Raw genomic sequence first — 14,071 nt, forward strand, 5'->3', positions numbered from 1 at the left:
AAAACTTATAAAAACCCGTGTAGTCATTAAAAAAAAAAAAAAAAAAAAAGACTCACTGAGTTGCCCAGGCTGGTCTCAGGCTGGTCTCAGACTGGCGTACTCTGGCCTCAGCCTCTCCAGTCACCGGGATTACAAGCATGCACCATAACACCTGACCTTCATTTTTTTTTTAATAATATTTTTTTAGTGGAAAAATTCTTTAGAAGACAATATGAGCCAGTTTTTGTGTTTTAGGCCATCTCTATGCATGTATGTATCTATTGATGTATCATTTATGTAGCTAAGTATAAAGTTTGGGAGATTTAAAAATTATCTGAGTGGTAGGAAGTAAAACCTTTTGTTTCATGTACCTGTATTTTCTACAATTTATAGGACACTTCTATGTTAAAAGAAATTGTTTTTATGCAGCATTTTGAAGGCAACAAGAAATTAAATGTCTGACAAGGGAGGATTTACTGACCAAGTTGTGGGTCTCTGATTTATTAATTACAATTGATGAATCCAGTAAGTGCTTTTCTGAATCCGTACCACGTGCTGAGCACCATTTTAAGCAGGAGAAGTTCTTTGGCCATTCTGTATTGTATCTAAATGTGCCTTCAGTAAGGAAAAACAAAAAGAACTAAGGAAAGAGAAAGGAAAGGGAGAAAGGAGGGCGGGGGTAAGCGAGCGCGGAGCGAAGGCGCCCTGGGGCAGCGGAGGGCAGGGCTGCAGCGCAGCTGACCCTCTGCTCCGCACGGTGGCGCCTCCGGCTCGCGTGCGCCCCTAGTGGAAGCCGAGTGCCCTGCGCGGCGTGTCTCCCCTGACCGCACCCACTGTCCTGCAGAGGGGGCTGCACCCCAGTTTTTGTTCTAGGCTCCTCTGAACTCCAGGCCGACGCCCCACCCAGGCCCAGGGAACTGTCTGGGCCAGCCTGGGTCTGATCTGCGTCCTGATCTGGAAAATCATGTCCAGCTGCATGTGACCGGAAAGGACTTGAGAGCTAGAAAGCAGGTCTCCCTAAATCCACGGCCCTTCCAACAGGAAGCCAAGCCCCGCGCCAGGAATTCGTGGTTCCATTTGTATCAGTTTTGAAGTCTGCTTTAAATAAATAAATTGGAGGGTTGGGGAGATGGAAGGGGATGGAAGGGACGACTGGGTGGGCAGCCTTGGGTTAAGAGAGGGTCTGCAGGATGGAAGGCCAGGGGCCTGGGGGCTACTGCAGCCAGCATGGTGTTGGCCTGAGAGGATCCTAGCTGGGGACACCCACAGACCCCGCCCTAAGCTGCCTGTGCTTGTATTCCCCAACTGCAATCACGAGTTGTCTTGTTGGCTGCAGGGTCATCAGCCTCAGGGACTTCCAGCAAGGACAGGCAAGGCTTCTGCACAGGTGTGAGGCTGCACAGCTGCCCCTTCTCAGTGAGCTCTGCTGAGAGTGGGGGAAGGAGCAGGAGACGGCCACATTCTTCAGTGCTTCCCCCAGGGATGGGCACCCCTGGACAGGGTGGCCCCTGGGCAGAGTGGGCACAGCTGCTGTACAGGCCAGCCTGCTTGGACTTACAGTTCCCAGAGTTGCAGACACTGAAGGCACACACAGCAGGAGGCGGCCGGCCTCCCTGCCCTTACTCCATGGTCCTATGCCAGGGAGGCAGCCAGACTTGGGGAGAGAACTGGGACTCAGGGCTTCAGCTCTGTACTCGTGCCCAGGGACACCTGGAATGTGCTGGTGACTCTCTGCGCCTCAGTCTCCCTCCCTGCAAAGCAGACATGGCCTCCGCACCGAGGACAGCTAGGAGAGCAGCAGTGAAGAATGCCACCCTTGGTGGTGGCTCCCTGGTCCTGTGTAGCCTTCTCTTTGCCCAGCCTCTGTGTGTCTGACCAAGGACAGCTCATGCCCCGGGAACAGGCCAGCTGCCGCCTGCCCTCCCATTCTGCTGCCTGCAGCAGGCCGACCCCACGGGCCCCTCTCACATGCCTGGACAGTCTTCCTCTCTCCCAGGGCTGCCCGGTTTACTCAAGAAAAACACTTTTCTTCCTCTTCCCTCAGCCCTCATTCCTTTGTTCCTTTCTAGGATGGAGGGGGCACTATCCTGCCTGGAGCATGGCATCGGAGAGTTCTCCATTTCCTGGGATGAGCTGCAGAGCGCCTCTGGCCCTCACCCCCACCCTGGCCCATCAGGCCTCCCACTTCCCAGCCAGAGTGCGGCTGGTGCACTTGGGTGAGAACAGGTTTTCACCCCACTGTGCGGTGTTTCTGGAGCACCTCGGTTCTCCAGGCCAGGTGGGACACTCTAGTCCCACAACAGCTTCGAGCTGGACACCGCCAAAGTAGCCTTGGTGGTGGGGGAGGCGGGCTGTGTTATGGGCCAAGTCCTCTCTGAATTCATGGGTGAAATCCGAAGCTCTGGTACCGTAGAATCCTTTTTTTGTTTGTTTGTTTTTTAAATAATTTTTTTTTAAGTTTTACGTGGACACAATGCCTTTATTTTATTTTATTTTTTGTGGTGCTGAGGATTGAACCCAGGGCCTCGAAAGCTTACAAGGCAAGCTCTCTACCAGTGAGCCCATGTCCCCAGCCCTTTTTAAATTTTTTTCTTAATTCTATTTATTTTTATGTGGTGCTAAGGATCGAATGCAGGTCTTCACATGTGCTAGGCGAGCACTCTACTGCTGAATCACAACCCCAGCCTCCTTTTTAAATTTTTTGAGACAGGGTCTCACTAAGTTGCTAAGGCTGGCCTCAAACTCACAATCCTCCTGCCTCAGCCTTCCAAGTTGCTGGGATTACAGGTGTGTCCACTGTACCCAGTGGTTCATATTTCTTCTGCTCCTTTATGTTTCTGTCTGAAAGCCTTACCTTCCTATCCACCTCCTTGGGCTGCTGTTGGCTGTCTGGGGATCTTCTTGCCACCCTTGTGGCTGGACCTGGTACCTGCCGCTGTTTCCTCAGACCATGTTTCTAATCCAGAAATGGAATTCCTGGCCCTATCCGCTCCTCCTACCCCTTGAAGCAGCCCACGGATGACTCCTAGTCAGGGAGCAAATTTCCTGCCAGTGTGTCTCCTGCCAGTGTGTCTCTCAGGAGGGGCTCAGATGGGTGGGGGAGGGGCACCTGCCTGGCCGTCCCCAGGCCCAGCGGGAAGGGTGAGTTGCCAGAAGGGAGAGAGAAGGGTGACTTGCAGGCTGAACAGCAAACAGCTCCTTAGGCTGCTCCTTCCGCACTCCTCTGCCGGGCACATGTGTAACCAGAGCAAAGACTGGCCTCGAGGTGTCCCAGGGAGAAAAACCAAAGTCAGGTCCCAGGTCACCTCCCGGACAGCCTTGGAAAATGCTGAATTGCACGTTTTCCTTACCTTTGTTCTAAGGGGAACCAAAGGGCAATTATGTCCCCCGCACAGAGAACAGCACCTACAGCCTCACCTACCAGGGCCCCCCGGGCTCTGCTCCCATGCCCTCTCCCTACTCGCGCCCAAGCATGTGGCTCCTCTGGCGGTGGCCAGCTCTTGAAGGAGCTTAGGCGCCATCCCTGGGGTAGGGTGGACGACCTGGGTGAGGCCACCTCTCCCCGTGCACAGGGAGCCAGAGCCATCAAGAGGTGGCTCAAAGTCACTTAGCTGGGAGGGAATCATCAGTGTCCAGGGCCTGCTCTGCCACGGGCTTCCCAAGGCCTCCAGGAGCCTTCTGTCACCAGAAAGTGACGTTCAGCAATCAGGATGGGGACTAGATCCAGACTGTAGCATGCCGTCACCATTTCTCGGGTCACGTCAGGCAATTCTCCCCCAGGGGGACGTGGCATGGGGCTGTGTAACACACAACACGGAGACCATCTCACCTCCCTGTTTGGAAATGTCTTTTCCAGTGACCTCCGGACCACAGGAAGATCCCCATGTGCTCCACTTCAGGAAACTGGTCATCTGGAGTTCATCTAAGCAGCTGTCCTCAGCGGGGGCCGAGGATGTCTCCCCACAGATCGGCGTCCTTTGCACATCTCTGGTCATGTCTTTGGGACACATTTCTAGAAGGGAAGTGAATGGGCAGAAGCACTGGGAGACTTTCTGGTCCGTATTTCTCTAACTTGTCCTTCAGGACAACGGTGCGGATTTTCTTTTTTTCAAGACAAGAGGCAGATTCCACAGCTGGGCCCAGGGCTGCTCTGAGAGGAGGGAAGTGCTCTGGGTCCCAGCTCCTCTGCAGGCCCAGGCTGTTCCTGGCCCGCCTGGGGACATCTTTTCTTTGAAGATTATCTCAATCCAGAGCTGTTTCTGGCTTCCAGGAAAGCCTGAGCACTCCACCCCCAGAGCCTGCTAATGAGCAGCGCTGGGAGCCACAGCAGAGGCCAGCTTCTGGTCCCAGGCTGAGTCCCTGCTCCTGGCTGGTCTGGGACCCTTAGACTTCCACCAACTTTCCCCCTAAGATTTCCATAATGAAGCTGGGGAGAAGGGGCCATTTATTCAGCTCAGGACACAGATACAGCTAGTCAATCTTGTCCTTCAAATTAAAACGCTCATTGCACCGGGCACAGTGGCACACGCCTGTAATCCCAGCGGCTCGGGAGACCGAGGCAGGTGGATCACCAGTTCCAAGCCAGCCTCAGCAACAGTGAGGCACTAAGCAACTCAGTGAGACCCTGTCTCTAAATAAAATGCGAAATAGGGCTGGGGACGGGGCTTGGTGGTCGAGTGGCTCTGAGTTCCTGGGTACCAAACAAACAAACAAAACCCCCCCAAAACTCTCATTGCTTTCCCAGGCCTCCCAGTGTGGCCAGGTGGGTGGGGAGTTCCAGGTGAGGTCAGAAGCTGGGGGGGCACCATTTCGGGGCCCCTCTGGGCCTTCATCCGTCCTGCATGGTGAGGTTTCTCGGGGACTTTTATTTGAGAAAAGGATCCCTTGGGTAAGTCAGCAACAACTTCAACTCTTCCTCTTCTGTGAAATGGGACGAAGACAAGCCGTCGCCACGGCTGCTCCGAGGAGGCTGTGAACACAGCTCCCTCGCCTGCTCCTGGCTCACGCACACACTATTCTATTCTTGTTGTTGTGTTTATTATTTCCAATGCTAAAAGCAGGGGCTGTGGGGTGGTGTCCGCATGGCACCGTCACCGCCACTGGAGCCTCAGACACCGTCTCCGTGACGAGCCCCTGAAGACCCCACCTGTCAGAGGGGACGCGTCTGCCCAGAGTGACTTCCTCATGCTCTCATCCCAGGGACAGGTCATTTCTGTCCAGAAATAAGACACTCCTTCAGTTCAGAAGACCCTTTTAATCAGAAGCTACACATGTACACAAACACAGCTAAGGGGGGACCTGGAATGCAGGTGGGGACATTGTGGGTTGCATGCATGCTAGAGGCCCAAGCGTGGCACTTCCCAGGGACAAGTCAGCCCTGTCCCTTCTCCCCTCCCGGAGGCTCGAGGTTAATCACCAGCACGATTACTCTCAAGTCCTGTGGGCACCTCTTTTTTTTTTTTAATCTTTATTTTATTTATTTACTTTTATGAGGTGCTGAGGGTGGAACCCAGGACCTTGCATGTGCTAGGCGAGCGCTGTACCGCTGAGCCGCAGCCCAGCCCTGTGGGCTCCTCTTGTGCGAGGAGGTCACCCCGAGCTCCCCTCCCTCCCCAGCCCCCCACGCTTGGCAGGCAGCCCGGGCCGCCTACACGATGCCCTCGGTGCGCTTGCTCCTCCAGACCACCAGCGCCGTCATAAGCAGGGTCACCAAGATGGGGAGCACGATGAAGGGACAGAGGATGCCCCTGGCTGGGTCCTGCACGGACCTGCCGGAGATCGCGCAGAGCCTGAAGTAGTGGCGGTGGACCGCCACGAAGAACCTGTCCACCTCCGTGTTGGGCCAGAAGCAATCCAGGTTCGCGGCCACGGCCTTGGTGCACTCAGTGAGCTCCCCGTAGCTCCTGTGGAGGCAAAAGGAGGCCATCAGGGCACCCAGCTGGGCTCAGTCCCGGAGCCCAGGCTCTGAGGCAGTGGCCCTGGCTTTAGGAGGTGAGGGTCCTGCACCAGCAGACTGCTGGGCACACCACCAGAGGACACAAGCCGCCCGCCGCACCCGGGGCTGTGAGATGGGAACCAGGCCGGGGCTCTGTGCCGTGGTAGGACCCGTTCACACCCTGACATGGCCGCCTGCCGGGTCCCTGCTGAGCCACTCACCCACGAGTGGCAGTGGCGGTGGGTAACTGAGCCCGTTTCTTCCTGTCAGGATCTGGGTGCCCACAAGGATTTGAGGCCCGTGGTGCAGCGAAGTTAACCGCAGCAACAGAACCCCAAACCCAGCATGACTCCAGAGGAGATGGACTCCAATCCCACACCACCAGCCCACCAGAAGGGGTGTGCCCATCTCCAGAGGCCAGTGACATCTGCCTGTCCCTTCTGTTCCACAGGTGGCGCTCAGCATTCAACTGGAAATTACTCAGGGTTTTGTTCAGGAACAAAGAACAACCAACGTGTTGCCAAGAGAAAAAATGATCAACAGAATCAGACTTGGAGATGACCCGGGGGGCAAGTGTCAGACAATGCGGCCACTGGCCTGGTCCCTGGTGCAGGGGTGTTGGAGACAGCAGAGCTTGGCAGGAGGTCTTGAGGTCATGATGGGCTGTCCTCGGGAGTGAGTGACGTGGTCCTCGCCAGGTGGTGGCTACAGAAGCCCGCTCCGTTCTGGCCAGCCTCCAGCTTCCTGCCTGGGGATGGGATCTCTTGCACCTGGACATGTCCCTGTGGTTGCCATTTGTCATGAGGGCCTCATCAGAACCCATGCCATGCTGTTTGGACTTTTAGCCTCCAAAATGTGGGCTAAATAAACCTGTTTTCTTCATGAGTAGCTTGCATCAGGTGTTTTGTTATAGTAATGACAACAGATTAATGTAGGCAGGAAATTTAAAATGATCAGTATGACAAAGAGTCTAGCAGAAAGGTAGACAACTGCGTGAACGGGTGGGGAATTTCAGCAGAGATGGAAACTCTAAGACAAGTAAAGGAAGATCACTAGAAACAGAAAGCAAGATGTCAGAAATGATTCCTTCTTATGGGCTCATCAGCAGAAGGAGTGAGATTGAAGATATATTGGTAGAAATGACCCGAGTAGAAACACAGAGAAGGAGAAGGGCTGGAAACCAAAGCAGAGCTTCCCAGAACCTTGGTGACGTGATACCACCACACCTGACGCCAACCCTACTGCAGATCTCTCCCAGAGGGAGGAGCGAACGGAGTACAAGAGATATTTGGTGAGACAACAGCTGAGACTATCCCCCAAATAAGGGAAAACATCACATCATACCCCCAAGAAGTTTAGGGAAGCACAGACAGGCCCGAAAACCAGCACAGCGCCACCAGACGGCCATGCAGACACTATCAGAGCCACACGGCCTGTACCAGAAAGCAGTCTGGGAGTTGTCGGTGGGGGTCCTCCAAACGGGTCAGAGGCTGGGCCAGCCTTCCTGAAACAGAATCCTACACCCAGCAAAATACCTTCCAAATAGGAGGTATTCTTCTTCCAGAAGAAACCGAGTTCACTGATAGGAATGTTAGAGAAAACCCAGAACCCAGTCAAGAGAGTGTACCAGAAAGTTCCAGATTCCTTCAGAGAAGTGAAGGGCTCTGGAATGGCAGACACGGAAGGTAAGTCAAGTCACTGTTCCTGATTTTAACCTAGAGAAGCTTGTGACTGGAGCAAGGCCGTGCAGCAAATACGGGGAGGCCCCAGGAGAGCTTTAGGGGGCCATCTGAGGAAAGTGGGGGCCTCGCAGCATCCAAGCCCCTCTACCCCGCCCACCACGTGGCCTCGGAGCTGCGGGGCTTCTCTCTCACCCCAGTGGCCTCCTGGTGCAACCCCGGTGCACGGGCCTCCTGCAGCCCATGAGAGGCCACGTGGAGGGAGGGACTAGGCAGACGGTGGGGACTGGTCCCATCCCCTCTGTTCGCCGGCCCTGGGGTGCATGGTCTTCCCCAGAGAGCAGGGACTCGTGCTTCAAGTAGAAAACAGAAGTGGAAGAAGCCACAGAAGTTGTGACGGGCTGGGTCTCGTGAGGAAGCAGTGACTCAGTGCGTGCCCAGTGCCTGGACACCACAAGCTCCAGAGTGTAGGTGCTGCTGCTGGAGCCCCAGTCCACCCTGGGAGCTGGCTGTCAGACTGACGCACACACTGGTCTGAGTGACTGTCCTCTGTCCCCACCTGGGATCCACAAACCCACAGGCAGTTTCTAGGGACATGACTGAGAACACTGAGCCCGTCCTCTGTGGCCTGAGGAGTGGAGCTGGGATACCTCCACAGGAGGGGGCGCCTCTGGGCTGGCCAACCTGAGCGGGAAGGAGCCCCGACTCTGGAAGCCACCCCGCCGTGGCTCCACAGCGAGCCACGCTGAGGCTGAACCTGTGGCAGGCTATTCCGGGACCAGGCGCTCTCTCCTGGATGGGTTGGTGTACAGTGAAGCCATCTACTGCTAAAAATATCTCCAGCCTGCGGGTGGCTGCCCGCTTCATCCTGTTTATTTATACTAAAGTGACAGCTGAGGCTTTCAATACTGTTGTGAGTTCTGTCAGTAAAGATGAAATGAAAGAATTCCCACCCCCCCGCCCCCAGGGCGGAAATTCTGCTCTAAAGCACACAGCCTGGATGAGACCCAAAATAGTCCTGAAAAGTCCTCTGGCTTTGACTCTGCATCTTCAGTTCTCGTGTCACTGAATAATTACCCTTTTTTGGCTAGGATTGTTATTCTGGGCCACAAAGCAAATTCAGCTTGGAATGTTCCTGAATTCTATGGTGGGAGTTTCCCAAGCCTCCAGGTCCCAGCGCAAGGCTCCAGAATCCTGGTGCCTGGCTGCGGACTTGTTGACAAGATGGTACCCACTCACGTCCACAGGTGCGCCACCTGCTCTGGGGAAACCCAAGGCTGCCGCTGTGCCCACAACCCCCCGCTGGCCCTCATACCAAGTGTGTGGGCCTGGGCCCTGCTGCCCATGGCCTAGGTTCAAGTCCCTGCTCCATCTCTCATCCTGAGGGACCCGGTGACCCATCTCACCTGTTCCCACCTTGGTCTGCTTACATTAAGAGACAGGCCTGGGACCCACTTCCAGGTGACCCACTTGAGGATGGCCAAGGAGCCTGTCAGAATGCCAACTAACAGGGGCATTTGGATGGGGAGGGCATGGAGGGAATTCGGGAAAAAGAGTGAGGCCTGTGGGGTGTCTGGCTGGGTCTCTCTCTGGAAATAGAAATGGCTAATAATCATCTGAAAAAATATTTAGGTCTGCTAATAAGAAAAAAATTAAAAAGCAAACATTAGTATGATGCTTCTCTCAAAAACAAGAGGTATGGCCCTTTCTGGGAATTATCCTAAGTGAAACATTTGAAATGTAGACAAAAGTAAAGAAGGAAGGTGCTCTCTGCAGGGGTATGTTATGCAAAACTGCAAACAAGGGAGTGACCAAGCAGGCTGAGGCTCTCTTAGGTAGCTACCATAGGAGAAATTCCAGATGTGGGCAAATATTTATGTTATGATGCTGAACAAAGCAGCAACTGATAGCCCAATTACACAAGCCTAGGTGGCCTTGTGGGAGGAGGGGACATGCCCTTCAGGATATCCCGAACCACCAGAACGACAGTGATATATAGGGCTGTGGTTCTCTTACGTACTTTTTTAGATTTTCCAAGTTCTCTACAGTAAGCGTACATCATTTTTTTCACATGTTTACTGGTGAATCATAGTTGTACATATTGAGGGGATTTGTGTCACCTACTCATATGTGCATGCAGTAAGACAGCATCATTTGGCCAATCTCACTCCCCCCACGTCCCCTCTCCTTCCCTCCTCCTGCCCTACTGATCTCCCTCTGATTCTTAGGAGATCCACCCCCACCTTTCTTTCCTTTTTTTCCTCTCTAGCTTTTGCCTAAGAGAGAAAACATACGACCCTTGACCTTCTGAGTTTGACTTATTTCACTGAACATGAAGGTGTCCAGTTTCGTCGGTTTTCCTGCAAATGCCATGATCTCATTTTTCTTACGGCTGAATAAAACTCTACGTGTATATATACCACATCTTCTTTATCCACTTATCTGCTGATGGACACTGGGGCTGAGTCCCCAGTTTGGCTCTTGGGAATCGAGCTGCTATAGACACGGTGTGCGTGTGTCGCTGCATTGTGATCCCTGTAGTTCTTCAGGGTAAACACTGGGAGTGGTCCAGCTGGGTCCGGGGTGGTTCCTTGCCTATTTTGAGGGATCTCCTTACTGATATCCATGGGGCTGTGTACAGAGTATTCTTTTCCTCCACGCCCTCTCCAGCGTTTAGCATGATTTGTATCTTGATGGCTGCCACGCTGACTGGTGTGAGATAAAATCTCAGTGCAGTTTTGATTTGCATTTCCTTAATTGCTAATGAGCACACATTATATTTTAATATATAATTCTATAAAAGAGCTTATTTTAGGAAGAATGACCACAGAAACTGAATGATGAGGTCACTGGTTTTGCAGCCACATGCTTCATTTCTGTGATAGCAGGAAGCAGTGGTGGCACACGGGCAGCCCCTCCCACTGGGAGGTGGCCACCTCCTTTCCAGAGGTCCTTGAGGTCTCAGTTGCCTCCAGAAAGGAATGGGGTGCCCGCAGTGCCCCGGGCAGGATGCTGTGGGTGAGCTTACAACAGCAAGCCTGGTGCCCCCGCTGTGTCAGGGCCAGGCCACTAGGTGGCGTTACCTCCCTGGGGGCCTCCTCATTCTCCTCCCTGTCCCTCCCTCCTCCTGCTGCCCCAGCTCCCCTTCTCCCTAGGCTCTTGCTCCTGCAGATTCCTTCCCTCTTTGCCCTGGGCTGTGACACCCACCACCAGGGACCCTCACCCCCACCTGGAGCCTTGGCCCAGCCACTGCAGACCCAGGGGAGCCCCACCCATCCCAACTGTCTCGGCACCCTTTCCCCAGGGCCCCTCCCCTCCTGGGGGCCCCTCCCTGTGCCAGGTTGGGGGCTGTGCTGTGTTGGGGGTTAGTGTAACTCACTGCCACTTCATCTGCTCTGAGCGGGGAGCTGGCATCTCTGTGCCCCTCTCCCCACAGCAGCAGCTGGTGGCCGTGGAACATCAGGCTGTTTGCGGCCCACTCTGCTCTGCTGTGCTCAGCCTGCTCACACTTTTCCACCTGCCTCACACCGTCAGTGCTCCTGCTGCAGCCCACCTGCGTGGGACTGAAAACCTCCATCGCAGAGGGCCTCCCTCTCTCTGGCCACATTCCACCACAGGGCCCTGGTCCTGTGCGGGGCCTTCGCACATGCTGTTCATCTACTTGGAAGACTCTTAACCTTGTCTCCACCAGGCAACCTCTGCTCATGCCTCCTACACGACACTCCTCAAAAAGGCTTCCCTGAAGTTCCATCATATTTGGCTTCCTCTGTAAGGGGGGGTTTCCCCTCCTAGCCGTGTCCTGCTCTGGGTCTGCACTTTATTCACATGCCTTCACTCGCTGCTGGTCTCAGCACCCAGACAGTGTGTTCCTAGCAGCCACCTCAAAGGCATAGTGACACCAACGCCAGGGGGGCCCAGCTGGCCGGCCTGACAGAGCCAGCGGGGGCGGGGACAGCTGTCCACCTTCCTAGTAGCCGCACAAGGCAGCACAGGAAGCAGAACGGACACAGGGACACCACCTGAGAAGGTCTTACGACAGCTCTGACATGCAACAGCTGACAGCTGAGAGTCCCAGGATGGCGTAGAGTCCGGGCTCTGAGGGGGCTTGACATGCCCCCAACGCCAAGAGCAAGCGTCACATAAAATAAACACAGAACATAAAGTGAACAGACCTAGTTAGTTCAATGGTGCAGGTCTATTCTGCCGAGAATAAACAATCATATATATATATCTAATTTTATTATCAAATATACCTTCTTTAAAGCTGGGAGAAAAATAAAAAGTAAACGCATATACAACTAAATCCCAGAACAACTAAATCCCTTTTACTTAGAAATAAGTGGAAAAAAAATGGAGAATCAACAATCTTTTCAAAAGTCTCCAGATCCATATTTGGCAGCAAAGAGAAAGCCACTATTCCCAAAGCAGAAGTCACAAGGCAATATTCTTTATGATGATGTTAAAAAGTAAAAAATTAGTAAGAAAAGGATAAATTTAAAAAAAAATAGAGCCGGGTATGGAGGTGCACACCTGTAATCCCAGCGGCTTGGGAGGCTGAGGCAGGAGGATCACAACCTTGTTCACCCAAGGCTCCCTCCTCCTGGTGGTGAGACTCTCTTGCACCTGGTGCAGGCATGCAAGGTGGTTCATTAAGAACAGGCATTTTCAGGTGGTTGGGTCTGTTCTCCCCACTGGTTTCTGCCTTTGGTGTCAGGACTCGCACCCAGGATCCCAAAAACAGTCACAGCAGGACCATAGGGAAGTAGGGAGTCCCTGGCCGCTTACTGTGTGACTTCTCCTGCTTACAGAACCCACAGAGTCACTGGCTGGATGCGCTGGGCAGAGTGGGCCAGGGCCAGCGTGTCTGCCCAGGGTCTTACCTCCACTCAGGTGATGAAGCCACATGGCTATTTCTCTACGGGCATGTACATAGGAGCCTGGGAGGAAGGAGGAAGGAGGAGCAGGCAGCTTTCCGCCTGCCTGATGCTCAGGGATGTGAGAGAAAGCGTAGTTGACCATTCCTGTGTGCTGGGCAAGCGCTCTCCTCCTGGAGGTCACACTGAGCAGCTGGGGCTTGCAGCAGGAGTGGGGAAAGACAGACCCTGCGGATCAGACTCTCCCTACAATCGACGCTCAGACAGACGTCCAGTCGCACCCGGAAAGTCCAAAGAGAGGCGTGTTAGAAGCTTTCTGCATCTGTGCCAGCCAGGGGCACCTGGGCCTTCCCCCAACAGTGGCAGGGACAGGCTTTGAACCTGGTATCACTGCTGCACACAGATGAATACTTTGAGGTGAAGTTTTCCAAGGTTCCTAACAACAGCTTATCTAACACTGCACAGCAAGGACTTCTGACGCAAGGCCGCCTTCCCAGGGCCAGGCCACCTCCACCTGCAGTCGGGAGGAATGGCGGCAGGCACGACACCTCACTGTTGCTCCCGTGATTTTTGTAATAAGGATGTGGGGCGGGGGGTGGGTGGCGATAAGGGAAAAAAAAACCCCAAATCTTGTGAGGGTTGTAGGTGACGACAGGAAGACTGGGGGAAGGGCCGGGTTCTCCACTGCTGGGAGGTGGCAACTCCTCTGTACCTTGCAGCCAGCTCGGGGCCACTAGTAGATGGCAGAGGCTGGTGGGAGGGAGGCTGGGTGAAATGCCCAGCGCTCTGCTCTTGGGAGGATGGACGCAGCCACGGGACCAGAGACTCCAGGGCCTCATCCCCGCCATCCCCCTCCAGCTGGGCCTCTGGCTGTGGCCCCTCTCCTACCTTCTGCCCTTTGGCTCTCCCAACCTGGCTCTGTCATAAAGAATGGCCCCCAAAGGAAAACTTCAAGACAGGGTTCTGGGTCCAGCAAACTTAGAGAATGCCACCTAGAGGGACACTCTGCACTCACAGCATAGGAAAGACCCACGGGCCCCCAGGAAACCAATGCTCGAGAAGGCACTGCACCTCAAGATTTCCCCTACAACTGACCCCAGCCCTGGCCACTTGGTGAACCGCTCGGCCTCGACGTCAGTGTTCCCGGGTTGCCCTGCTCCTCACAGGCCGCCTCTTTATGTCTGCCTCCCAAGGCATGGTCGGCATGAGCTGCTCCACGTCTCCTTCCTGGGGAGCAGCCACGGTCCCCCCGGCCTGGGCCTCCTGATCTGACAGCAGGATGGTGGGAGAGGCTGGACGGGGCATTCCTTGCTCCTTTTCCTCTAGACCCTCCTGCCTGCTGCCCAGCAGGCTCCAGTGAGCAGAACCAGCCTGGGGCCTGGGGACACACTGCCTCCTTCACCTCAGTTCTTAGGGCCTGACTCTGCTCACTTTTGGGAATACATCCACTGGCTCAGTCCTCTGGCCCTCTCAGTGACCCACCCTGTCCCTCTTCACATGAATGCAGCTGCTTTGGGCTGTCCATCTTACTCCGGGGGTGGTGCCCTCTGAGAAGTCAGGGCAGGCCAGGGTTCTGTGGTCCCTGCTGGATCACAGTCACCCCA

The 14,071-nt window shown here is 54.4% G+C and overlaps 1 protein-coding gene across 2 annotated transcripts in view; it reads right to left on the bottom strand.

Moving 5' to 3' along the window:
- Positions 1 to 5,213: 5,213 nt before the first annotated feature.
- The window catches only part of Ramp1 (receptor activity modifying protein 1), a 41,227-nt gene continuing 32,369 nt past the window's right edge, over positions 5,214 to 14,071 (bottom strand). For both annotated transcript variants that reach the window (XM_076866322.2, XM_076866323.2), the window contains one exon: positions 5,214 to 5,882. In XM_076866322.2, the coding sequence (XP_076722437.1) occupies positions 5,627 to 5,882 (256 nt within the window). In that variant the 3' untranslated portion in view covers positions 5,214 to 5,626. The remainder of the gene's footprint in view (positions 5,883 to 14,071) is intronic.

This window comes from Callospermophilus lateralis, chromosome 9, assembly GCF_048772815.1.
Source record: "Callospermophilus lateralis isolate mCalLat2 chromosome 9, mCalLat2.hap1, whole genome shotgun sequence".
NCBI classification, from domain to species: Eukaryota; Metazoa; Chordata; class Mammalia; order Rodentia; family Sciuridae; genus Callospermophilus; species Callospermophilus lateralis.